Source organism: Embiotoca jacksoni, unplaced genomic scaffold (genome assembly GCF_022577435.1).
Source record: "Embiotoca jacksoni isolate LCO1_2020_lvr unplaced genomic scaffold, fEmbJac1.0.p SCAF_9, whole genome shotgun sequence".
NCBI classification, from domain to species: Eukaryota; Metazoa; Chordata; class Actinopteri; family Embiotocidae; genus Embiotoca; species Embiotoca jacksoni.
This window is the reverse complement of record NW_027185447.1, coordinates 10,403,565-10,427,030: the sequence shown is the minus strand read 5'-3', so window position 1 is coordinate 10,427,030 and position 23,466 is coordinate 10,403,565. Positions and strand designations below refer to the sequence as shown.

The 23,466-nt window shown below is 44.3% G+C and overlaps 1 protein-coding gene across 1 annotated transcript in view; it reads right to left on the bottom strand.

The window, feature by feature from the left end:
- Positions 1–550: 550 nt before the first annotated feature.
- The window catches only part of huwe1 (HECT, UBA and WWE domain containing E3 ubiquitin protein ligase 1), a 42,857-nt gene continuing 19,941 nt past the window's right edge, over positions 551–23,466 (bottom strand). The window contains exons 34-82 of the mRNA XM_069140935.1: positions 22,520–22,642; positions 22,325–22,420; positions 21,916–22,185; positions 21,406–21,558; positions 21,163–21,290; positions 20,951–21,032; positions 20,361–20,537; positions 19,688–20,242; positions 19,333–19,528; positions 18,968–19,135; positions 18,717–18,865; positions 18,551–18,617; positions 17,932–18,155; positions 17,609–17,820; positions 17,313–17,495; positions 16,826–16,998; positions 16,601–16,740; positions 16,325–16,400; positions 15,993–16,091; positions 15,724–15,851; positions 15,480–15,639; positions 14,645–14,873; positions 14,359–14,537; positions 14,176–14,265; positions 13,473–13,633; positions 13,310–13,352; positions 12,108–12,506; positions 11,663–11,873; positions 11,225–11,349; positions 10,907–11,127; positions 10,353–10,744; positions 9,567–10,227; positions 8,738–9,446; positions 8,535–8,623; positions 7,271–7,427; positions 7,038–7,170; positions 6,654–6,856; positions 6,296–6,531; positions 5,430–5,532; positions 4,704–4,853; positions 4,344–4,589; positions 4,120–4,237; positions 3,878–4,018; positions 3,499–3,786; positions 3,202–3,307; positions 2,863–2,980; positions 2,332–2,513; positions 1,497–1,687; positions 551–1,396 (exon numbers count right to left, since the gene is read on the bottom strand). Coding sequence (XP_068997036.1) covers positions 1,294–1,396; positions 1,497–1,687; positions 2,332–2,513; positions 2,863–2,980; positions 3,202–3,307; positions 3,499–3,786; positions 3,878–4,018; positions 4,120–4,237; positions 4,344–4,589; positions 4,704–4,853; positions 5,430–5,532; positions 6,296–6,531; positions 6,654–6,856; positions 7,038–7,170; positions 7,271–7,427; positions 8,535–8,623; positions 8,738–9,446; positions 9,567–10,227; positions 10,353–10,744; positions 10,907–11,127; positions 11,225–11,349; positions 11,663–11,873; positions 12,108–12,506; positions 13,310–13,352; positions 13,473–13,633; positions 14,176–14,265; positions 14,359–14,537; positions 14,645–14,873; positions 15,480–15,639; positions 15,724–15,851; positions 15,993–16,091; positions 16,325–16,400; positions 16,601–16,740; positions 16,826–16,998; positions 17,313–17,495; positions 17,609–17,820; positions 17,932–18,155; positions 18,551–18,617; positions 18,717–18,865; positions 18,968–19,135; positions 19,333–19,528; positions 19,688–20,242; positions 20,361–20,537; positions 20,951–21,032; positions 21,163–21,290; positions 21,406–21,558; positions 21,916–22,185; positions 22,325–22,420; positions 22,520–22,642 — 9,543 coding nt within the window. The 3' untranslated portion in view covers positions 551–1,293. The remainder of the gene's footprint in view (positions 1,397–1,496; positions 1,688–2,331; positions 2,514–2,862; positions 2,981–3,201; positions 3,308–3,498; positions 3,787–3,877; positions 4,019–4,119; positions 4,238–4,343; positions 4,590–4,703; positions 4,854–5,429; positions 5,533–6,295; positions 6,532–6,653; positions 6,857–7,037; positions 7,171–7,270; positions 7,428–8,534; positions 8,624–8,737; positions 9,447–9,566; positions 10,228–10,352; positions 10,745–10,906; positions 11,128–11,224; positions 11,350–11,662; positions 11,874–12,107; positions 12,507–13,309; positions 13,353–13,472; positions 13,634–14,175; positions 14,266–14,358; positions 14,538–14,644; positions 14,874–15,479; positions 15,640–15,723; positions 15,852–15,992; positions 16,092–16,324; positions 16,401–16,600; positions 16,741–16,825; positions 16,999–17,312; positions 17,496–17,608; positions 17,821–17,931; positions 18,156–18,550; positions 18,618–18,716; positions 18,866–18,967; positions 19,136–19,332; positions 19,529–19,687; positions 20,243–20,360; positions 20,538–20,950; positions 21,033–21,162; positions 21,291–21,405; positions 21,559–21,915; positions 22,186–22,324; positions 22,421–22,519; positions 22,643–23,466) is intronic.

Below are 23,466 nucleotides of genomic sequence, written 5' to 3'. Positions count from 1 at the left end.
ACTAAAATGTCTGCCGTGACGAGGCTCAATTCCCATCCATGATGTGTTGATGAACATGAGCAGATGAAACTTATGACAACACCGTCACACGACATCGAAGTCAGTGCTCCGTCATCTTCATTCCATCAGTGATGATAAGACAGCATGAAAGGAGAGGGGGAGGGGGGAGGCAGACACTGTGGGATGTAATGAAGGGTGCGGGGCAACAGTTTGGAGGGCGTACTGGGTCGGCGTCGGCACTGCTGCCACGAGCTCCTGTGACGAGAACGCCGCTCTCGGACGGAATCAGTCAGTCCACCTCGTGTTTTAATTGATTTAGTCACCAGAGACAGTTTGTGTGGTTCACTGCTGGAAACAACGCGAGCGCGCAATGTTAAGCTTGATATCACGGAATCACTGGGGACTCAACTGACGAACCGATAATGGAAAATATTTCTTTTGAGAACTTTCACACTGCGAACGAGTAATTTTTGAATCGACACGTTTTGATTTTGATGAAATGAATTCACTGCAAATAATGGTTGAAACACTGTTAAAAGAGACAATGAACGCAATTTTATGCATTTATTCATGTAGTTATTCCACTCTGATTCAAAGGCTCAAGGCTGGGTCAGCGGTTTAATAGCCAAAAATACTCTAGAATTTATGGTTAATGTTTTTGTTTTTTTTATCTCCTTCAATTTTTCTCCATTTTTTTGTACCATCCTTCCTTAAAAATGCCACAAAACTTTGAAAAGTGCATTTTTGTGAATATCTCCAAAACTTTTCAAGTTGTTCATATACCCCCCCCCATAAAAATGTTCCCCATCATCAAGGCTTGAGGTCACAAATTTGCAACAGGAAACCACCAACATTTTTTTCCCCAAAGGTTTTATAACCATCCTGTTCAAACAACATTCTCTTTTTTCTTTTTACACAGCCAGAGAACAAAAAAGATTGAACATAATAAACTCCCAAACCTTTTGTACAGAGAAATCAAACTAAATGAAGAAAACATCTCTTATATTAGTCCATGTTTTATCCTCTGAATCCCCTCTTGCATTTGCCATTTAATTGGGAAGGGAGACACAACTGTGTCAAAATGAGGCTCTCTGTGTTGTCAGTCTATTTCACTTGCTGGTTTTATCTGTTTTATATGGAATAGAAACCAGCAAGTCTAGGCCATTCAACAAGTAATCCAGTAATGTCTATGATAGTGTGTGCGTGCGTTCAAAGGTTATCAGTGTGAATGTGTCAAGAGTAGGCAAATCTAAATTACGTGTATGCATGTCTGTGTGTTAAGAGTCTCGTAGATTAAGCCAGTCCGAATCCCTCGGAGCATTCCTGAATGGCCAACAGCAGCATATGTCTCAGCTTCTCGTAGCTCTCATAGGCCGGAAGGTCCAGCTGGTTAAAGCTGAGGGTGGACAAAGACAGAGAACATGACAGTTAAACCTTTACTAGTTTGTTCTTTGCAAAATCATTATTTATGCCTTATGAACTTGCTGTGTGTTTACCAGGTATGAGCAGATGGCAGGCGGTCGGTGGACCGATCATCGCGGTGGATCTGGAACTTTTGGATGCCGTTCATGCCCTCCAGAGCAGCGAAACCCTGGAGGGGAACCTTGGACGTGCCGGTGACGAACTGCAGGAACTTGGCCCGGTCTGCCTGATCAAAGGACCTCAAGGCCCTCCAGAACCACTGGATCTATATTCAAAAATAGAAGCGTGTGACAAAGGCAGCGACGTTTTACGTTGCGACGTATTTTGGGGTTTTTCTGTCTACAGCTACAAGATGGAGGAAAATTGACCACAATGGCAGCAGCTTTGTGTGACTTTAAACAATATGCAACCAAAGTGTTTTGGTTTGAGACACGCTTCAGTTCAATTAGACAGCATGTTCATCTTTTTAAAGTCACATTCAGTACTGCATTACTGTATGTGCTAGTTCACCTGAAATAGTTCCACAAATAGTGTGGAAACAATATGTAACCTCTTCTTAATATTTATATGCTTCCTTCTGCTTTTATTCGCTTATAAATGCAATGTTAATGTTTTCTTAGTGTCGTATTCTTACTCTAAAGCTCTCGAATTGCTTTGCTTTAATTGCCTTTTAAATGCTACTTTCATGTCTTCTAATGTGCTATTTGAATGGATTTTTAAGCCTCTGTAAAGCCCTTTGAACGGCCTAATGTCTGAACGGTGCTATACAAGTAAACTCGCCTTGCTACACATGCAAGTAAAACACTGGGTAAGTTGGTGTTGGAATCTCTTAACATACATAAATCAGTTCCCTCACACAGAGGCTAAGTTCTATAAATAATACTGCTGTGTATGTTTACTTATCCACACCTGGATGGAGCTGGACTGGTACTTGTGATATTCAGTGTTGGCCTTTAGGTCATCAATGTCGATAGTAGGCAGGCCAGAGATGAGGAGCTCGAGCTCCTGCTCAGTGAAGATGGAGATCAGCCTCTTGGGGATGATCTCATAGAATCCCTCAAGGAAGGCTGCCAGTTGTTTGCGGATTGCACCTAGAAAACAAGTCAAAGTATTCACTCGGGGCTTCTTTCGAGAATTCCCATATTTGACGTGCCACTGACATGATTCGATAAAATGTATTGGTTTAAATCATGCAGCTGAAAATTCAAAGCTTCACTGAATAATGTCATTGAGCAGCAGCTGATGCTTCTTTCCTAAAGACAAACACCTTCAACTCTCTGTTGAACGTTCATCAATTTAAACATTTGAGTGCTGCCATCTTGTGACAACAACCAGAACAAAATCTCCCATTTCCATTGACACTGTTTTTGCCGAGTATTGTGAAAAAAGCCTTACTTGCTCATAAGAATTAAATCTTTGGTGAAATAACCACAACCTCACCTGTCATCTTCATCTGGCACACCAGGTGCACATACTCTTTTTTGTTTTCCTCTGTGACAAGAATATTGGCTCCATTTGGCTTGAGGTCTCTCACTTCACACACCCCAAACTCCTGGACCTAAAAAAAACACACACACACACACACACAGTGTCAGTCAAAAATATTAGTCACAGATGGTAACAGTATTTTTGAGGACATCAGAAAATTACACATTTGCAGCATTTTTTTTTTTAATTTTTTTTTTTTTTAGAAAAATGTGGGATTCAAAGCTTTGAAGTCCACTCTCAATTTCAACAGACGTAACAACAAAACAATAATTTAGAATTTTTTTTACTAACCTCTGTGCTGAATGTCAGCTCATAGCCCAGTGTTGAAACGTCGTTCTCCAACAAGTACACCAAGCCCTGGAAGAATGGGTAGTCCTCGCTTTCCATGTCTGTGTACCTGGTAATTCCACAGAAATGCATGCATATTGTTCATATATTCAAAAGGCAGCAATGCAGCTACTCGGCTCTCTGGTTGCCACGTTTTGTGTCATCGACAAGGCATGGGTTTGTTGGGATAAAAGTGTAGTTGAAAGATGTATTGAACAATTTCATGTATTTTTTGGCTGTAACTGCTAGTGGCTCAAATACCTGACACTCTTGCCCAGGATGTGCTTGTAGAAGCTGCGGGTGAAGTAGCACTCCAATAACCGGTTATCGTACACTGCCTTGGCCACAACGCGCCCCACAAACTTAAAGTAGCTGAGGTGGTTGGGGTTGCAGTGAGACGAGGGGTTGATGGTGTAGGTGACACGGTCGCCCGGTGACGTGCGGAACAGGGCGTACATGGGGTTGAACATCTCCCGGGAGATGATCATGTACCATTCCCTCAGCAGGCCACCAGCATCCTGGCCCTCCTCCCCTTCAAATACAATGTACCTGTAATGGAAAAGCAGCAGAGTACAACACTGGTTGAGTGGTTCTGAATTGAGAGGAAATGCAGATAAACAGAAGCGCAATGGAGCCTTACAGCCTATTCTTCATATCCTCTGGGCTCTTGCGATGCAGCTCTCTGTAGGAGTCCTCAAACACATGATCTCTCCTCACGTGCACAGCCATGTCCTCCTTCCGAAGGCCTTCATCAAGTCGCTCCAATTCCTGGCGGAAGTACCTGCAGAGATGGACAGAAAGACCAGCATGTCAGTGGTGAAAAATCAACACTAACTGTGGATAACACAGCACAAGGCAGAAGTGTAAGATAATTCTCCTTACTTCCTCTTAACGTCAAAGTCAAGGATGCGGATGTAATCAACCAGCACTGCAAAAGGCCCGTCAGCCAAGTGAGTGGTGGACTGGCGCAGGATCTGATTAAGCACTGTGCGGTGAGTTTCTAAAAGGAAGAAAAAGGAGTCCAATTAGAAAATATACTGCATATAAGAACACAGCTTTATCCTTCTAAAAAAAAAAAAAAAAAAAAAAAAAAATGTCAGGCTCACCAGCAAACCGGAGGAACTTCTGGGTGTCTGGTGGCAGATTTGAAGAGATGTGCATGGAAGATGGTTCCCTGGAAAAGAATGGGTCGAGGGATGAAGGTGTGGCTGGTGTGAGGGGAGCCGGGGACAGTGGTGGAGGTTCATCTTTGATGTGCGAAAGCTGGCTCTCCCGCGTGTCCCTCACAGGAGGTTTGCTCTCTCGCTCCGTGGCATGGACGAGAAAGAAGGCCTCGACAGCAGGCTGGAGAACTGAGGAAACAGAATATCACGTCGCTCAACTATGCCCCTTCAACTGACATGAATACAATATAAATCCCATACCGTGTCGTATCAATAAATGCATTTCTGGAGGATTCCACCTACCCAGTACGGCATGCTGGTCATGGGACTCCTCCAGCTCTTTCAGGCACTCCCCGAGCATGTCCCACAGTTCATCCAACAGCAGCTGCTCGCTGAGCAGAGGAAGGTCTGGAAGTCTCTCCTCAGCCTCTGACTGACCATTTCCTTCTTCATCTAAAAAAAAAAGAAAATAGCGATATAGACTGAACCTTTTCAGCAATTATGGTATCCAACATTACAAAGGACAAAGTATTTTTTTTAGCTTTTAAAAGGACGGTTCCAGAGTTTGTGAACAAGTTCATGTCCGTCTATTGATATTACAGCTGCATGTGTTATTACAGTTGCTCCATCTATTTATTTATTTTTAATCATGATCATGATATATCTCAGTGTATGCCATAGAAGCACTATACTGTACACTTGAAAACTTCAGCAGAGCTAACAAGTTGACATCAATCGACTTAAATGACAAAGTATTGTATTGTGCACTTCATAACTTCCGTCTCTTGTCAACTCTATTCTGTAAATCAATACATTAAATGTCATGTCGGATTGGTCAGCTTAAATTTCTTATGCAACCGTTTGAGTATTTCAACAAAATGGAAAGCTATTCCAGGTAAGTATTAAGCAGCACTGCCATATCAAGGGTAGACACACTGTGCTAATTGGATGTGGGGATCATTTACTGAGAAAAACAGTGAATCAGTAGGTATTTTAAACTGTTATTAGCAGGCAGCGAGTGAGTCATACCCAGAGGTGCAGGATCCTGCTCTAAAGGAGACGGCTGGTCCACATCCATTGGAGAGTCGTCTCTCTGTGCTGCCTGGGCTTCAGACACTGACTGCACTTCAGACTACAGAAAAACCAGGAAGGACCGAGTAGTAGAGACAAAGGGAAAAAAACGTATAGGAAAAAAAAAAAGAATGATTAACGTGACAGTTCTTTTCATAGTTATTCATCTGGACTGAGATTGCCATGCAAAATGACAATCCCATCATCCACAGAGACGACAGGACGTAAGAAGGGTAAAAAAAAAAAAAAAGAAAAAAAAAGAAAAAGGAAGGGCCAAAAGCATGAAGCCACATCAGCCAGCAAACAGACATCATCAGGGGAATCAAACATTTTGGGGCAGGCAGTACATTCACATTTAGATATAATGTCACTGCATTGATACAGACACAGAGAATCACTTTTCACACATCTGTCTTTCTGTTGGGCCCGTCATTGTTCATCACGGCAGCGAGAACATGTCTCAATGCATAAACCACTTGTTAGCAGACTGTAGGGTGACTGCACAGAGCAACATGTTGATTACAGATATTTAAGTGCAATAACATTTAAAAGGTTAACGGCAGAATTTCCCCCACCAAAAAAACCCAACTGTTATGCATTGCAATTAAAAGGTGATGTGATTTTCCAAAATGCACAAAGCCAATACGGGCAAAAATGAATTAGAAATGTGACATTTAATCCTGACGACCAGCATAGTAACTTTACTGTGGTGGTCATAATGTGACGGCAATGTTGTTTTTAGAGCTTTTAAATGGTCTTCTACTGTAAGAGTGTGCAGTGTGTGAGTAAAACGTATGCCTGCTGTCAGTGCAGCCCATGCTAACCGTGGCAGCAGCAGCCGTGCCAGCAGGGGGAGCAGCACCAGTGGGAGCATGAGGGGCAGCCACTGAAGATCCAGCAGCGACGGCGGCAGAGGCAGAAGGGGCGGTGGGTGGGGGGGCCTGTTGCAGCCGGCGTGCCCGCTGCCCCTCTCTCACCATCTGGATGATGGCGTCGGCCTCGGCCTCGAGCTGTCGCACCGCAGCCTGGATGCTGCTGGCCGAGCCCAAACTGGTGGAGCCTGGCCATCGAAAAGGGGCGAAGGGGCGAAAGAGGGGTGCGGGGTGGGGTGTGTGTCATCATTTGATGTCATGAGGATATTGTATGCATCAAGAATACTGCACACGTGTAGCACCTTCTTACCTAGCCGCCCGGTCTGTTTGGCTTTCTTGTTGGCGCGTCGAGTGTCCTCACGGAGCTGGATAATAACCTGCAGCACTCGCAAGAAAAACTTCTGCGTCGATGTCTTGGATGTTAGGGAGCTCATACAGGGAAGTTGTAATTCACGTCCCCCCAGCGTGCGCTTCTGTGCAGCCACGATCACCACACTCTCCGACCCGTCGAACCTGTGCCCCATCCAACAAATGCAAACAAAAAAGAAATTGTGCTTACAAGATACTAACGACCAGTGCACGCTGTAATGTTACTCGGGCTGATTTAACTAGAAACAGTCAGCCCTCGAGATACTCTCGTCTGTGACGAGAACCTAATGTCTCATTGAGCAGCCAAGAGTCCACAGTTGCTAACCTGCTGGTCATTTTGCCCTTCAGTCTGGCTGATAGGGAAGTATCCTCAGGAGGGGCATCTGGGGAATGTGATTCACCTTGTGCCCGTCTCTGCTGCTCCAAGTTGTACTCTCTAAGTTCAGCCAGTAAGGTGCCTGAGAGAGAAAACATGTTCACAAAATGTGTAATGAGAAAACTGCAGTTGTTTAAGAAGGGGTATGAGAACTGGTGTCCGTGTAGTTGCCCAAAACTGACCAATCTGTTTGCAAAGAGTGTATCCGAGGTGCCTAGCTCCACTGAGCAGGAGTCTGAGCACGGTGTCTCTGGTGGCTCCATCACCTCTGGATAGCTGCAGCAGAATGTTAGCTGCATCTTCCAGACCCTCCTCTGAACACGAGTGAGATGTCAACACCTTGTGTAAGGAGGAGGTAAATAGGTATTAGTTAAAACATATCAGGGATCATTATTCACACAAGTACTTCATACAAATACATACAATTCTCTGAACACGGTCAACATACTGAAAGCCGGATCAACAGCTGATCCACTTGGCTAACAGATGTGCAAACAAACAAGTTGCAAGACTTGCGGTTGTCCTAAATCAAGTCTGTTAATGCTCCTTGACTCTAAACAGCCACACGCAAAGTCTTAGACAAGCCATGTCATCTTCAAACAGCATCTTAAAACCCATTTGCTCTCTATGGCTTTCTCTTCATTGTGTCCTTTTGAGCAAAACAATTCATTCTCCTTATTCTGAAAACTATTACATGAATAATGTTTACTTATTTTCTTACTAATCCTACTGAGACTCAATATAGCTAGCTGGAAAGACCGGCTGAAAGAGATCTTTGATTGATGTCGCAATCCAGGTACCTATTAATTTAGTCCATTCAATTGAGTCCCAGTAGAGATGTAAAAGAGGTGGATCAAGTGTCTTGAAGCAGTCAGGGAATACTGAGATGGATGTACCAAAGACCTTTTGTTACTAATGTAAAAATCACAACCAAATGCAGATTTTATATATATATATGTGTATATATATATATATATATATATATTTTTTTTTTTAAGGTAGTAGATTGGTTTCAATATAATTTTGCCAATATTGTACAGTCCCCATGCATTGTAACATTTCATGTGTCTGCTGCAAGAGGAGCAAAAAAAACCCCACCACTAATAGAATAGAAGGCCCACTTTGTGGCACAGACATCTCAGACAATTCCTCATGTAACTGAATTTTAAGCAAACACGGCTTTGAAGCTCATGCTACTGATTAGCTGGAGCCCCTAATTTGGTTTAGTGTTAAGCCAGAAACCAAATATGACTCGACACTTAAAATACAGCTCTGCTTTTCATCAACTCCAAAAGTACTCCCCTGAGTTTACGAACAAATCCTGAGTAAACATCATCCAGACTCATACTTTGAAAAATATACTTTTACGTAAGGCTTAATTTTTCCCCGGGCGGCGATGAGGTTAACATACAACATGACCGACACTTTTAAATTCTTTCTCCATACCTCCACAGAGAGTTGAAGTTGTTTTTCTGTGAGTCCAGAGGAGGCCATCTTGTCACTCTCTGTATTGCTAGTAGTGATCCTCTGTTTTCCTGTTTTGGCAAACATCCCCCAAAATACACATTATTATTCTTTTAATGAAATCTGTGACATTATGAGGCCTAAACTAACTGCAGATATTATATTTTGGAATAAATGAAGACTACCTGTAGAGGTTGTTCCAGTGGACGTGGTTATAGAGATTGTTGTCAAGGATGTCTGGGAGGTTGCTATACTTGTCCCTGAGGATGTAGCCTGGGCTGCAGCTCCTACAGAGGCCACTGGACCTGACACAGTAGGCTGGATAGAGCCCACTGACGTTGCACCCTGTGTTGTGACTGAGGCTATAGCTCCTGAGCTGGCTGCTGTGTTTGGGTTGGCAGCCTGTGGTGTGGGGTGTCCAGCAGGCACCTCAGTGGCCTTGTTGTCAGGCAGGGCAATGGATATGAGGGAGAGCAAGCGCAGCAGCTTTTCAGTGAGCAAGGAGCTCCGTCTGATTACGGGGTGGGACAGCATGTTCATCAGCTGGCCGAGGGGAGAGGTCTCTAGGCTGAACTGGGCTCCCTCTGCCTCCGCACTGCCACCCAGAGGCACCGTCTTCATTGATGCTTTGCCCTTGCGGCTCACATTCATGTTGTCGAGCTTTACCAGCAGGTCCCAAAAATCGGTGGAGATTCCCAGAGACTGGGGAGTAGCGGCAGAAGATCCCAAGGAATTCTGGGTGTTGGAGGAATTTGGGTTGCTCTGAGACTGCGACCCTGATCGAGAGCCCCCACCTCCACCCCCAGAGGAGACTGAACAAAGACGGGAATCTAGGTCAGAAGACACGGCTAACAAATCCTTACAGCGCTGCTGGGTGAAATGGCTCGGGAAAACCTGCAGGAACAGACATGAAACAACAAGGACTTTAATTACTTCAAATTGTTCACTTTCTTACAGTTAAGAATAGACCAGATATAATTTAAGAGACGCAAATTGAGACAGGTGGACCCGCACCTTAGCTAGCTGGATAAGCGTGTCCAACACATGACGACAGACCACAGGAGCAGCTTGTGGGTGGATGTGAACAGTGGAGCCTCCGCCACCAGCACATGTGACACCTGCAGCAACGCTTGACATTCCTCCTCCAAGTGTTCCAGATCCTGTAGAGCTCCCAGCTGAGTGCCGGTCAGCGTGCTTCCTTCCTGATGCTCGCTGAATCTGGAAAATATTTGTCCGGCAGCCCAAGGCTGCATCCATAGAAACAGAGAGCCAGGAAAGCTGGCTGGAGCTGCGAGACTCCACTCTGTTAAGTAGCTCTAAGGAGGAAGAAGAGGATGAAGAAGATGAGGATGAAGAGGAGAGGGAGGAGGTGGCGGATCCTTTTCCTCCGCAGCCTCCCTGGGTGCTCCTCTTGCCACGGGAGTCTTCTAGCCGGGAGGTCTCCACGCATACTTCACTCTCGCTGCTGCGTTGGAGGATGGATAACAGGCTGCGAATGACCCACCCACGTGTCTGAGAGTGGTAGCAGAGGTTCCTGAGCACGCGGTGCAGACGGCTGGTGTTAAGCTTCGGTTCATCCACAAACAGCAGAACCAGGAGGCAGGACAAGGCCTCGTGGTCCAGCAGCAGTCTTCCACGCAGGCGCAGTAAAGAGTCCACACTTGAACTGGATGGTCTAAGAAGATAAACGACATACGATCAGTTTGTCAACTATTGAAATTACTGTATAGTATATATATATATATATATATTTTTTTTTTTTCTCCCAAAACTGGCAAATAAATCACTGTCTCCGCTCACCTGTGGTTTGTTCCTCCCCCCATCTGAAATGTGCCTCCTCTCTGCACAGCCAGTCTGGTGTATTGGACTCCACGATTGCTCCCTAACCGACTGGTGAAGGCTGGCGAGCGCAAGATGGCTGATAGTGCTGAAGATGAGCTATGACCAAACAGCCTCTCATGCATCAGTTGCCTCTGACGTGCCTCTTGCTCTCTACGCAGTGCAGCTGCTTCTGCAGCAATATCTGGGGGCATGACAGCCAAAACGCTGTCCTCCATGTCCTCCAGGACACTACGACGGAGCTCTGAAGGCAGCGTCTGGATGAATGTGACTGGATCGAGAGGGGTGTCTCCCTGTGTAGGCTGCTGGGCTAACTCCCTACGCTGCTGCTCTGCTCGTTGTTGGGCAAGAACCTAAGTTGACAAATGGCACGGTTGGTGTAAAAAATAAAATTAAAAAAAAAAAAAAAAAAACGTTTACAAATGACTTCTTTAGCAATTTTCTAGGAAATCATACATCTAAAAAAGGTAAACATTTCATCTACTGTAATCTTGTATTATTTCAGCGTCTCTCACCTCCTCCTGGATGGCAGGTGGCAAGGCTGCCAAGAACTCAGGGCTGACCTCTGTCACCCCTGGTCCTCCGAGTACAGGTGCAGTGGATGAGGGCAGGGTGGTGGCAGCAGGAGGACGGGAGGGTGGTCTGATACCAAGCTGATTTTGCAGCACTTCTCTACGGATGTCCTCAGGAAGAGCTGCCAGGAAGGAGGGATCTACACCCTCTGGCAGACTGATGCCTGCCCAGACAAAAACACCACGAACATTATGAGCTGTAATATTCCATTAAAAATAAAGACAAACTGCAGGAAAAAGTGGGGTATCAATTTATTTTACCTGCAAGTGGGTCCTCCTCCTCATTGCTGGTGGATGGGAGTGGCTCTTCCTGAATGGCCTGAGACTGGCTGTCAGCACTATCACTTCTGGGCATCGTTTCCACAGGGGACGAAACAGAAGTAGAGCTGTAAACATTGAAGAAAGAAAAAATATTGTCACTCAAAATGTTTTTGGATTATTTTCTTAACTAATTTAAAGTGTCAAAATTGGATGCGTTGTGCTTTGAGATTTAAATGAACCATGAAATGGTTTTGCTTGTTTGTTCTTTACAAAATATCTTAAGCAGATTAATGAACAAACAGCAGAAACTAAAACCACCAACGAAAAAGGAGTAGTCATTTACACGGTCTTTAACTTTTCTCTATAAAAGATTGAAAGGGGAGATTATAGTGCTTTTGAACAAACATTGGGTCAGCAACGATATTTAAAGTGACTCACCCAGTCTCTGCCTCCGTCTGCCCGTCAGTCAGCCCAGTCTCTCCGCTGCCTGACAGCTCCTGAGACAGCTGGGTGGTCTGGGCAGGGTTGGGAGCAGCTTCTTCCTGAGTGGCAGAGGCAGGGCTGCTGGTATCCATGGGTGACCCTTCCAGTTGTGACACACCAACTACTGCAGGCTCCGAGTTCTCTACCAGGTCTGGACTTAGGGAAGCTGAGAGAGAGAAAAAAAAAAAGAAAAAAAAGAGGCTATGATAAGTGTTGGGAAATTTGGTCATTTGCTGCACTGGAGCAAACTTTCTTAGGTCAATGATATGTATGTCACTGGGTTCAGAAAATGTTATGATTGATTCAAGCTTTGACCTCAATTGACATCATTTACATTTCACAAATGTGTGTCCTTCCTGTTGCCTAGTCTGTATGAATAGAGTTTTCAAAGTTAGTCTACCTTCCCTGCCTTCATCCAACGCTCCTCCTCCACCACCACCTTCTCCTCCTCCTCCTCCTCCTCCTCCTCCTCCGACTCTCTCACCGATTGTGGGTGCCGGGGACATTTCCATCTGAGATGCCTCTGCTTCACTGTTAGGCCTGTCAGCTGCCGACAAGGGTGGAAGGCCAGCCCCTGCCAGAGCAGCCAGTGAGCTGGCATGCGACTCGGCCAGTAGTAGGTCAGCAATTGGCTGGTGGACCTGCTGACTAATCGCAGTCTCCAGAGAGACTAGGGCCTGTTCATGTGGAGCAGGTGTGGTGGGGGTGACCTCTCCAGACGGTGGAGCAGTGAGGAAACCTTCCGAGACCCTGGGTGGGTCCAGACATGACACCGTACCACCCTGAGCCTGCTCACCCTCTGCAACATCCAGATAGAGAACACCATTGTAAAGACAGGGATATAGGTTTTGTTCTATATAGATATAGATCACAAGATTTAAAAACCATACTGGACCTTACAATAATAAACAATTTCACAAAACATTCCCCCCCCCCCCAAAAATAGAAGAAAAAAAACAGCCAAAAGTGTTTTCAAACCTTTTTTCAATGGGTTAATTACTAATGTTAAAAGAGAGCAAGAATACATCAAGAACACACAAGTAGCAATATCATGATTAGCTAAGAGATCATTTTCTCCATAGACGCCAAAGGCCTCCGCTGAGGAAGGCAGTAAGTTGTATAGTTATCTCCTGAACGGGGTGCACAATCCTGATCCCCAACAACAACACAACTTACTACCTCACCACAGCACAGGCAGCTGCAGAAAAACACAGTAAATACAACATACAAACGAAGCAACATTGCACAACAGAGATGTGATGTAAATATGCAGAGTAAGGTGCTTAACACAGCAATGCAATTCCGATATTAGCAGTTGGAGAATCATATGAACCATTTACAAAATGAGAAATGATCTCCTTTGTGAGATATGAAGACGTCGAGCTGGTATGGCGTTGCTATAAGAAAGACAGTAGACTGTATAGTTATCTCCCAGATCTGGTGTGATCCTAAAACTATACAAACTACTACCTCATCCCACAGCACGCACAGCTGGCTGGCTATTTGCCTCTGGGTGGCCGTCACTGCGTTGTCCAATCCTGACAGGTCAAGGAATTTTAACATTAAGACAAAAACAAACAAAATCTAGACAAATATCAGTACCTGCAGTGTTCTCTGCACCATTAACTGTCCCCAATCCAGAACCCTATGGACAGAAAACAGTTGACATGAGCGAAATTTAATACATCTGCCAAAAGCAGCATTAACCTTTATGTTTGAAAATGCCTTTTAATTCCTAACCAAAAAACTTGTATTATTTGCCAACCTGCAGGCTCTGCTCTCTGGCCTGTTCAGCTCCAGAGGCCCTCCTCTCATTCTGCTTAGACTCCTCCTCCTCAGCCAGCTGCCTCCTCCTCTTCTCTCGACGCTCTTCTAGTTCTTCATCTCGCAGACTCTCCAGATGCTGCAGGATGGGCACTTTCACCACTGAAAGTAGACTCAGATGTCAGAATTCCTCCTTGGTTGTGATAATATAATAAGTGAGAATCGTCTTCAATGGTTATGAATTAAGAAGAAATTACAATCTAATGCAGGATTAAATTACATCGTTCCCCCCCATATTATTTTGTCTTTCTGAATCCTCCTGTCTGAATGCTTCTGTCAGCACTGTCACCCAATTGAAGGTTCCCATGTTCCACTCCCTCTGCATGCTGAACTCAATGATATCTTCTTAATAACAGAGCCATGCTTCTCTTAATCATCCTTCTGTAGGTCATTACAGATGAGACTCCAAACAGGAGTCTGATCAAATTAATGTCTGTAAATGGTTGAAATGAAAAGGGAATACTTCTAACTCGTTGTGCATCATATCCAAATTATGAATGATCCAATTCTTAGTGTAAATATTTTCTGAAAGCATCAATAGCAATCAACCAATTACATTATGAATCTGGGAGGTACACGTTTTTCATGCTAAAATGATTAACTCATCGCCATTGACACAAGTCTGTAATTTAATATCAATCTACCTGCTACACAGTCGTGCATACTCTCAGCATCGAGCACTTTACACTCATCTGTCCATCTAGTTAAGGCAGTGGGAATACTGGAGAGGGTGCCTAAGAAGAGAGAAAGAACAAACATGTTAGGAATTAAAGAAAGTAATTCACCAAAAAGTTGTTACATGGACAGCAGCCCAGAGTAATGCTTACCTGCTTGTCCCCCAGTGCTGCTCTGCTCATGGAAGAAGTCATCCAACAACTCATCATCAGAACGAGCGATGATGTGCACATCCTCATTTCCGACCAAAAGGCGGGCACGACCACGAGACTGCAGAGGCAGAGAACTGGACAGCTGTAAAATGTCCGCTGCTGCGCTGGGGCCCAACAATCTAAAGGGAACCAAGAAGGAAAAGGCATTTTAATTACCACTCAAACGAACACAGCTGGTGCAACAGGTGAAAAAACAACAACATCCAAAAAAGCCACATGGTTTCACCTTTGCAAGATGAGTGGAGGGTTGGGCTGGCGGTTGCCAGGGTAGTGGACATGGATAGTGTGTCCACTGTTGGCAGTGAGCTGGCGCAGTGTTCGCTGGCTGCGACCCATGCCCTGTGCCAGGCGGCTGCTAGTGCCCGCCACACCTAGGGTGAGGGAACCGTGGTCAGCATGGCGCACCATCAGTGGGTGAGAGCTAGGGATGTTGCCTGGGGAGGGAGGGATGTCAGCTGATGGAAAATAACAGAAAACAGTAGGCAAACATTAGGGGGACAGCTCTGGCACAACCCCAAGTAACGTTTAAAAAAAAAATAAAACTAATGAAAATGTATTTTCTGCATCATCGGCTTTGTGTTGTTGTACAGTGACTAACACGAGCTTTAGCAAATTAAGCAACCAAGGCCTTCAGAAAGTGGCTATTGTCTGAGGGACGCTTTTCACAGCTAAGATGTCTGGGTTGGCACAACAGCAAAACAGGCATAATTATTAATATTGTGAATGCTGCTTACTGGGACACTTGATGGAAATGAGCTATCATTTAAGACAACATTTGTCCCACCTGTGTTTGTACTATGACAAGCCAAAATGTGTAAATTCATCTATTCATGTGTAGCTGGGACCTTTCTTTAGGAAATCCAGCCGCACATGTCATTTTGGAAGGAACAAGATCAGTATCAAAGGGAGAAAATTTTGCGTAATTATAAAATTAAGATGGACCTGATTTAAAACCAATGCTTCAAAAAGGAGTCATTTGATATTTCAGGTAAATAACTGAACTTCCAAACAAACAATAGATTTGACTGTCGTAAACGTTATAGATAAATTATCCTGCTTACCGTTGTTGGAGAACATGTTGTCAAACTCTATGATGAGGTCGTCATCCCTGTCAAACCTTTCAAAGCGGATGTGTGGTGCAGCATTGATGTCAGGGAAGTCTTCATCCAATTCCATCTCTGAACCTTCATCATCATCATCCTCATCTCCTTCTTCATCATCCTTGAGGAGCAGTAGCAGACATGAGTCTTAAGGATATGCAACAATCAACACTTCTTCAATGAACATCACTGGATTTATCCATACCTGATCCTCCTCCTCCTCTTCTTCCTCCTCCTCCTCTTCATCCTGGCTGTCTTCGTCATCATTGCTGCCACTAGAATCTTCCTCCTGCGTGTGTTCCTCATCCTCTGGTTCCAGGATGTTCATAGAGTCTGATGGAAGAGAGGAACACATACACACACTCACAGTCACTTATGAGAAAATCTAAATATCAAAGCCATCAGTGAGACCAGTATCCAGTCATTGATCTTCAAAACACACACACACACACCATTCTGATGCCAATGTCTTACCTTCGCGATTGGCCTGAAGAGTGGATGCCTGGCTAATATTGGAGGGCGCCTCATCCATCAACACATCCTCTTGTGATTCATCTTCACCGCTGCGTCCCACTGATTGACAATAGACGTTAAGTTATACACATGCTATTTGTTTGTTTGCAGTAAAGTAGTGAAATCACAACATTAATAAAAAAAAATATATATATTACACTCGTGTTGCAAATTTACAAATGTATGTTCTATCCTACACTTATGCCACTGAGGTTTAGTGCACACAACTGCTCTACACGTTTCCTTGCCTATGTGCCCTCGCTGTCCCCACCCATATTAATCCCGTGTCTTACCTATAATTGTGCTGTTGACAGTGCCAGCATCTCTCTCCAACAGCTCATCAATTAGATCCACCAACTCATTCTCTACCTACATGAACAGGAGATGATATACAAATGCAATTTCAGCACTCAAGTGGTGAACAAAGTGAAGAAATGGGTTTAGCCTTAGAGCTCAACAAGCTACAATTGGTTTATCCACTTTTATGTTATGACCACGAACAATGGTAGTCACAGATCAGGAAAAAAGGGGAAATGTTTCATGGTTGAGTGTAATAAAGGGTTACTCGCCTGCATAGCTTGTGTGCTGAGAACCTCTGGCTGACCAGCAATGACCACTGTGTCTCCCTCTGTCTCTCCATCCATCAGGTCACTGTCTGTTCCCTGCACCCTGTGGCTGCCATCCACTGGCTCGGCCTCACCAGACTCTCCTGAAGTAAATGCCACATGTCAGCAACAGAATATTTGGAACCATAGGTTGAGTGTTGAAGTAGATCATCTGTTCAGTGTGGATACCTTGGTCCTGAGGGTTGCTGTTGCTGTCCCTGACAGTGCCCACAGTGTCATGTTCTGTCTTGTTCTTGCTGGAGCCTCCTTTGCCCCCAAAAAGACTGCTGGGCTGGTTAACAATGCGTGACAGAGTCTCCAGAGGCTTCAGAGCAGCATTCACTGTGTTGGCCATGTTGGGACTAAAGCAAATGATTTAAAGAAAGAATAAGGAGAAATATACATTGATTTTACACAAGGCACCAACAAAGACAAGGAAGAAATGTTATTACAAGTAAACACTGATGTAAACAATGCACAATTTAAAACAGACTTTGCATATTTTGTAAGGAAAGGCAGATAGAACCTCGGGGATACACACAGCATTTTGCTTAGTAACACTGAAGGTAAATGTAACTGTCTGTTTATTTGTATAAACCACACAAGGTGCCTTTGCCGGAGTTATCCACAAATAATTAAAATTTCCACATGTAATTAATATAGAGTATGTGTATACCTGGACAAATCCAAGCTGTGAGGCACGCGGGCCAAGTCGTTGACCAATCCTTTCTTCAGAAAGAGCCTGATGATATTGTTCATGCCATTGTGTTGTGTCTTTGCTGCTGCTGTACTGTAGAAGCTGGATGTGGAGGGACATGACTCCATGATGGTGCTAATGATGCACATCACTGCCTGAAGCCTGTAAAAATAAATGTTCCAGGAAAAGAGTGAGAATTTGTTTTGTACATATCCAAATAAACTATGAATCAATGGTTACAGAATCAATGTATTACTTATTTCGATTCTGTTTACCTGGCATGTTTTTCGGCACCCTCTGCCATTGCTAGTGCTCGACTAAGGGCAGCTTTAACCTCATTCACCAGGGCCACCTGGGCGTCAGTGCCTGTGCCGGCAGCTGCCAGGCTGGCTAGGAAGAGACGTGCCAAGGCTGGAGTGTCCTTGTCCTCTGAATTCTGGGTGTGAGGCAGTAAGTGGTCGAGCACAAAGGCTAGAACACTGCAATCCTGTTAGGAAACAGGCATGTCAAAATGGGTTGAGGGGAAAATAACTATAACATTTAAGGCATGACGGCACAGAAATTTGAAAAGCTGATGAGATTTTGTCGAATTACTTGCCTCCTTAATGAGTTCGGACTGTCCAGCGGTGTAGCAGTAAGAGGCGATTAGCGTGGCGATACCCACGTAGGAGCGTACCAGTTCAGCCAGCAGTCTCAGGATGGTAGAGGTGGGCATTAAAGGCTTGCTGGCCTTCACCTTAGCTGCTTTACTCTCATCTGTGCTGGTACCCTTCTCTCCCTCTTGTTCTTTCTTCTCCTCCCGCATCTCTTCAGGTGTGGAGGCTGAGGATGTTGGCACAACAGAAAGATAGGACATTTCTTGCATAAATTAAAGGTGAACTCGCATGAAGTCAAAGTCAATTATTCAAAATGAAATATACAGCTGATCTGGAGCATATTTTCAGCATTTTTTAGTTTTTATTTTGCACTGAAAATAAGACAATCTTGTAGCAAAATTAAATCATGAGCATTAAATTATTGATGGTCTAAAATAATTGAATTTTTAATAGAAAATATACATTGACTTTGGAAACTGCTGACTTTTGCCAGCTTTGCAAAAAAAAAAACCCCAAAAAACAACAACAACAAAAAAAAAACAATAACAACAGACTATCTGATATGAACAGTTATTGCGCAGATTTTTTTCCCCCAAGTGTTAAAAAACCTCGTCGTCTCACCTTCTCCTTGTGGTGTGCCAGACTGGGAAGACTCAGCCACACCTCCATCCGCAGAAAACACTTGAGTCTGACAAGAAGAGAGGGGGCTTTATTATTAAGTAAAGACATGATAAATGTCATATTTCAATACGCAAGCTAAACAGGATTACTTGTCACTCAAACTCACATTGATATGGAATGCAGACTGGGAGTCAAAGTCGCTTCCCTGCCGGGTGAGCCGGTACTGCTGGTAAACATCATCGCCAACATCCTGTAGGATCTGACACAGGTCTTGACCACCAGGCACAGCTGCAGCCCGTTCTTCTGGACGCTCAGCTGTGACACAAACAAAATCACACATAACTAAAATGCTCAAATGACTACTTCCATTAAAATGACATATTAACCCCCTTGAATCGATGACTGTCTGGTTCTTACATTCTTCAGGAGCATGGTAGGCAGCCAAAGCATTGAGCATGTCATAGATGACCTCTTTGATGGTGTCAGGGATGGCTGGTAAGGGAGACAGTTTCAGAGGAGTGGTCTTCACCAGCTGCACAGCGTTGGGTCCCTTAATTCGAAGGTTCTCAAACTCATCATCAGAAGCTGTAAATAAAAATTAAAAAAAATAAATAATAAAAAAAAACATGCATGAGCTTATTAGGTTTGAAACATTTTGACATGACTGGACACCTAAATAAATCCGATTTACATTACTAGCAACTTCAGATCTAATCAAGTTGTTCACTTACTTTATGTGCACTTCTATTTATAGATTACAATGGAAAAGTTTGAACACTCACTTGTGCCAGCTCCACGTGGTGCAGGCAGAGCGATGCGGACACAATTGCTGGCAGTTTCCGCAAAGCATTCAGGGTTACGGCAGGCTGCAGGTCCCAGGACACGAAGGATATAATTGATTTCTCTGGAACCAAGGCTGCCCGACACCACTCCTGAGGTGGTACTACCTGCTCCGCTGGTCACGGCTGACCTCACCACCTACGGCAACAGATTGTTGAGGGATTAGTTAATGTAGAATGCAGAACTTGACTATAATATTCAGATATCGTCATATCCGTTCTAAAAAAAACCCCCACAACAATCAGTATTTTTATATAACGTGAGTTTCTTTGATAGAGCATGAGAACAGCCTCTAACCTTCTCCATGGTGTGCCGTAGGGTGGCTGGATCTTCTATGATGTGTCTGAACAGCAGAGTAACAAGTGGGGTGAAGCCATTGAAGCCAGAACTCTGCGTCAGCCCCAGAATCATTCGTGTGCTCTTCAGCTCAGCAAACATCATTGCATAGTGGTGATTGCGTGTAAGGCGTAAACAGAGACGCAGTGTGGCATGGAGGGTGTCTGGGTCCACGGGAACACTAATCATGCTGACACAGGCCCGGATAAGAACGGTGGTCATGTCCTCAGTCAGGCCTTGTACAACAATGTCAGATGCCTGAGAGTAGTCAGACTCCACGGAAGATGAGGGGCCAGTGGTGGTGGTCTCCTTCAACTGACTGGAATCCTCCTTCGGAGCACTCATCTCCACTGCTGCCCCAGAGTCAAGGTCAGTCTGGGTTTCCTCCACTTTTCCCCTGTCTCCCTCCTCTCTCTCAGCGTCAGGAACACTACCGGTCTTAGAGGGCTTGGGAAGACGAGGCACTCTCTGGACGGTCAACATTACCGGCCTACGGTTACCAGTCTCTTCATTTACCTGAAATGATAAATTGGTTGTAGTTAAAAAAAAATAATAAAAAAATGAGCCAACAAGCCCTACAAAGACAATTAACCACAAAAGGTATGCTCTAGTGGTGGACAAAAAATGCATATACCTGCACCATGGTGTTAAACTGCACAGTGTATCTCCGCCGTCCAGCTGTGAATCGGACACTGCTCTCCCCAGCTCTCCATGCTGAGTCAATGGTACTGTTGTTAGATGCACTGTAACTGCACCAACGTCCTGAGCGGTCATCAAACCATCGCCAGTTATTCCCATTGGGCTGCAGGTACTGAAGGCAAACAAAGAGAATTCATTAATTGTACAAAAGAGGTGCATCAGCACAACATCAATACCTAACAACATAATGAAGACAAACTATACAAGAACTCCTGATGCAACAAAAAATTGATTAGGAATTTAAGATTGTATTAATGGATGCAGTGTTGTATGGGATTGCATGTGTTTTGTCCAGCACCTGTATACTCTGTACCCTGAAGGATTACCTATTTGTAAAGCAAGATGATGTGCCATCTATCATCCGCACAAAAAGTATATGTTTTTGTATTTGCTCTCTTCCTACTCTTACTCTTTCGACTCATTGACCCGTCCTGTATGCGTGTCTTTACCTCTATGTCTAGACGCACCTATTTAGGGATAATGCTTTTTTTCCCTGTAATCTGTATCTCTGGCTTCGTTTTCTACCTTGTTCATTTGTTCCCTGCGCTTTGATGAGACTGCCATCTTCTCGTAGAAGTCAATGATCAACAGAACTGGTGTGATCCATCTGTAGAAAAAAGCAAGCACATATTTTATAATAAATATAAATTAATAACACATACTACAGCTTTCATGATGAACATCTGGTGTAACACTTGCAAGTGAAAAAAAGGTATGTAGGGCTGTGCAAAACTCACTTTGGTGTCTGGATGTCTTTGTGCTCCTTAGCTGCCTGCAGACATGGCTGCACGACCTCAAGCAGCTTAATCAGCAAATCGAGAATCCCACTGTTCTCCACCACTCTGGCACCCAACAGCTTCAGCTCCTACCGAAAACAGAATACATATGATTGTAAGGAATGCATAGGTAACCAATAACAAAAAAATAATTTGACCCTCTACAACAGAAACTTTTATGGCTAGAACCTTCATTTATGTTACCTCAAAGAGCAACGTGAGCAGCAGAATTCGAGTTGCCAGCTTTGAGGCCTGGGGCAGCGTCGCCATCTGTCTGGTCCACTCAGACACCGTCTTTGTGTCACTGGTAGTCAGGGGCTCAGCTGCTTTGATCAGCACGTCTGCTGCCTCCCACACCTACACACAACATGTATACAATCAGGCTGGTACAGGCTCATCACCTTCTATTGTCATTGGTATTAAATCATAAAACACACAAAATTGTTTGCAGAACTGTATTTGCATTAAAGAGATGTTATGTACTTGCTAATAGCGTTAAATCTTTTGATTGATTCCAAACACTAGAACAAATTGTATCCGTCTCACTGCAAATCTGCATTCAACAACTTTCAATTGGATTTTTTTTTTTAACTTGAGAAAAACATGACAGTGTGTTCTACAAAGGTTGTAATTTCCCAGCCTCAATTTTTGGAAATAAGAAGCATAAAATAGTGTACAGCAGACTTCAATATTAACAAGCATGTATCCACTGACCTGGTTGACAACTTGGCCAAGGATGAGGTCCCTGTACTCTGAGCCACTCCTCTTGATGGCAGTCATCAAAAGGTCGCAGAGTCGGTAGACTGTGTCAGGCAGCTCATCCAAAAGATGGAAGCAGCCAGGCAACATGGAGTCAGTGAAGGTATGTAACTCCTGGGGATCCAGTGGCTCAGCCTCCATGAAGCGCTCCAGGCAGCGTGCCTCCTCCTCTTCTGCCCGCTCCCTCGCTCTCCTGTCGTCCTCCTCACGCCGACGTGCTGCTTCCTGAAGCAGACACAAAAATAATGTCAACAGCTGCTAACATAAACTGCTAATTATTCATTCATCAGGTTTCACTTAGCAACAAGCACTCTAGGCTACACAACATTTTTTTAATGTAATTTAAGCAGTCACAATGACACACCTCAGGAGAGTCAGAGCGCTGCTCCATGCTGACCTCTTGCCCGAGTGACATTGCTATCGCTCTCATCATCTGGTCCTCTTCAGACATAGTCAGGTCCTAGATGGAACAAAAGCAACAACATCAGTTTCCTTAGTTTGACTCATGGACCTTATAAAGCACTTAATTATTTGTCTGTTAGTCATTATGAAGCCTTACTCTCACTGCTCCACCTAGGAGTGGAGGAGGGTGTGTAAGAAGGTACTCTGTGGCCTGCTCCATGGTGCTGGTGTTCAGTAGGGCCTCCATAGCATGTTCTCTGGAGAAGCCCATATCCATGAGCTAAACACCACACAAAAGAGAACAGTATATCGATCATGAGCGAAGGGGAAAGAAAAAAAGAAGTGGGGATTGGGGATTATGAGGCTTAAATGACAAAGAGAGAGAAAAAAAAAAAGGCCTCATAGGGTAAGGAGAAGTCAAAGACACTTCCACAGTGATCCCGGCTATCACGGCGAGGAAACATTTGATCACATACTTGTCTTCCTTTTTGAAATCATGACTGAGGGGCTTCTGCACACGGCCTCCCTTATCACTCTGACACACCCAATTAAAAAAAAAAAAAAAAACCTTTCCTTTAAAAACACTCATTATATTCTGCCTCAAAAGGTCTGAATAATCCAACAACCTGGTCCAAATTCCTCTCTCACCATCCTTGTTCAATCAGTGCTCCCTCTCCTGGCCCTACCCTTATTCCCTACCTCTCTTCACCTCCTCTCAATTTCTCCCTCTCTCTATGACGGCTCTTAATACCTGCTGCAGATGCTGCTGGCGGACCTGTGCGTGCCTCTCTCTCCCTCTGCATCTTCCCTGTTATAAAACAAACGGTGGCCAAGGATTCAGTGCATGCAGAATATGGAGGTGGAAGGTTGGTAAATACAGCACCTCTGTTTTGGTTTCTTGCTTACATGGCCACCTAGACCACAATCAAGCTGTCAAAACTGCCTGCAGTAGTGGCATAGTAAGCTGAAAATACTGACAAGGCTGTAGGGACACATCACAGCTAGTCAGCAGAAAAAGCTGTCAAACTACAACAAAATAGTGGCCGATTTTCAAAAAACAAAACAAAACATACACCATGTCCCTCAACTGTTAACCCCAAGATG